At 42.9% G+C, this 2,595-nt stretch overlaps 1 protein-coding gene across 1 annotated transcript in view; it reads left to right on the top strand.

The window, feature by feature from the left end:
- Positions 1-2,595, top strand: part of LOC118337069 (sodium-dependent lysophosphatidylcholine symporter 1-B-like) — a 12,511-nt gene that overhangs the window by 1,996 nt on the left and 7,920 nt on the right. The window contains exon 3 of the mRNA XM_035673911.1: positions 442-566. Within this exon, the coding sequence (XP_035529804.1) occupies positions 442-566 (125 nt within the window). The remainder of the gene's footprint in view (positions 1-441; positions 567-2,595) is intronic.

The raw sequence follows: 2,595 nt of genomic DNA, 5'->3' as shown, positions 1-2,595 counted from the left end.
TTTGTTTATTCTGCAGAATAATGGAGACTAGTTTACTTCCTGTTTGTATTCTCCCCTGTAGTTCCACATTCTGATTAGCTTGTGTTCTCCCTTTCAGCCTCGGATCAGTTTAACAGTCTCCAGCAGTATCCGGTCAAGCGCATTAACCTGGACTCCTACTGCTTTGTTTTGTCACTCAATTAGCACATTAGACTTTTCCACCGTACACAGTAGGAACTTAAATACAGGCCATTCAGCTCAGCCTATGAGATCATTAAAAGTGGCTTTCAATGCTACTTTGTTCTTAAACAAATGACACTGTTGTGTATTTCAGTGTCTCCATAACCACATTGGTGTCGTGGCTCTTTTGAATCGCTCCCCAGCAGCGCCATATGAGGTAGTATTTGGCATCCCCTTTGTTTTGGCTTCATGTCTTGTCTTTTTCCACTCGCTCCCTTTTAGCTGGATCCCTCCCATGCCTCCATCATCCTGTTTGTGGGCCGGGCCTGGGACGCCGTCACAGACCCAACAGTGGGCTTCCTGGTGAGCCGTAGTAGATGGACAAGAATCGGCCGCATGATGCCCTGGTAGGTGTCCGAATCTCGCAGCACAGCACGTGACTTTTTAGGACGGGTCCACAGAGCAAAGACAATATTAAACAATAACAAGGACATACTGGAAATGGGGGGATAAGATATTGAGTGGGGTGAGAAATGAGAAGTAAGTGTACAGAACAAAAAACAGCTCGTGAGCCATTGGCAGTAACCATGGCAACAGTCTCGAAGTGACTACTGAGGGACGTTGTGGTAACAGAGGGAGAATATAGACTGTATGAAACACTGTGTAATGTGTGCATTAGAAGTCCCCGTGGCCTTTACTAAACCTACAACAGAACCATTGATGAACAAACAGCAGCTGAAGCGTCAGCATTTGTTTCAGTTCATCTTCTTTCTAGATGCAGATGTGTGGTGGAATCTACCAGCTGTTTGAACTTTAAGGCACATGTGATTCAGTTTGGGATTCGGCATTGTGTTGGAGCTAAATAGGAAGGTTCACTTGCTAGAAATCTTTCTTTCTTGCATTTCTTGGTGCGTTACCTGAAGATCCAAGGAATAGTGTGAAACTGTTGGCAGGAGTTTGAATTGCATCACCCACATCTATGTGCACAGGGAACCAGATGTGCGTTGCAAACATTGCTCCATAGCACTACTAGGGATCATACACACCAGGGTACCTCTAATTTCCTCTGTAGGGATTGGCTGTATGACATAAATCTGCTAATATAGTATATATAATTGATTATATATACCATGATGGAGTAAATTACTTAAAGAAACAATTTATAGATACAATAATAACATGTAAATGTTAATCTTGTGAATTAAATACCAAAAAAAGTATGTAGTCACATTAAGGCCAACATTTCCATGAAGCAGTTCTGCTCATTGGTTTCATTTGTCTCCAAAGATATTTAAGATATAAGTATATAGTACAGCACAGTCTACAGAATATTATCAATGCTGTGTGAATGTGTTTAACTACGTGTTTGCCTTGGGCTACACAGAAGAACAGCTGGTGATCCGTCAAGGGCTTCCCGTTTCTCTTGCCAAGAGCATGCTGGGATTGGCTTCAGCTTCCTGCCACCTTGCACGGATATATGGTTTTATATATTTATATATTAAGTATATATTAACTGCTGGAAGGCTCACGTGGAGCAGGGAGTGGTTGTAAAATTATAAAATTCAAATTTGGCAAGATAATGTGGCCACGTGATGCTGACTTTGACTCTCTGATCTAGAGTGAAGTGGGGCGCAGCAGTGTGTGTGTGTGTGTGAAATGTGGCTCCTGGATGTGAATTACTGGCTCAGAAACCATCGCTTAAGGCCATGATATCAGTACCACTGGAACAGAGCTGAATATTTTCCAGCCATTTTTCTCACATGATGTCAGTAATATCTTGAGCATCGTGGGTATTGAAATGCCGGCTGTGGAGCTACACTTGTGAAGGGGAGGGGGAGGGAGAATTTACCGGCTTCTGCTGCGATTGGTCCAACCCACAACACACCATCAGCTTGAAACCAATAGGGGTGTGTCCATCTGTGTGTGTGTGTTTGATTTACTAGATGTTTAGGAGGGGGGTTGGTTAGCAGGGAGAGGTTACTTTGGGTCAAGAGGCATGCTTAGTTGAAATAATAATGGAGGTCATTGTTAAAAAGGCAACATGTACATAATCCCCTGCAGCCTGTGTAGCTTTTCAAATTGAAGTGAAGCAACCAGCTGTTCGATACAAGGTCACAGATGTTTTTTTATGTCTTCGCTTCCCATTTTACATAAAGGTATTATGACAGGAGACTAGAATGGGGCATTTTGCCTTATCTGCATATGAAGGTTTTTGGGAATATATGCATTTAGTGTACCTTACTGTGTGGCACATAAAGAATCTGTGTGTGTGTGTGTGTTCAATCAGCCGTGTCAGTGTGAAACTGTCGCAACCTGGCCTCTATTTCCAGATAAATTAGCTCTCATTAACCTAATTCACTCAGACATTAGAGGCAATCAGGAGCGGTGCTTTCTCTCTTATTTCCCACGTGTGTCCCACAAGATGGGGGGTGGGTG

This window comes from Morone saxatilis, unplaced genomic scaffold (assembly GCF_004916995.1).
Source record: "Morone saxatilis isolate NCDOM2014 unplaced genomic scaffold, NCSU_SB_2.0 Contig3, whole genome shotgun sequence".
Lineage (NCBI taxonomy): Eukaryota > Metazoa > Chordata > Actinopteri > Moronidae > Morone > Morone saxatilis.
The sequence above is the reverse complement of the archived record's forward strand: the minus strand, read 5'-3'. Positions and strand labels throughout refer to the sequence as shown.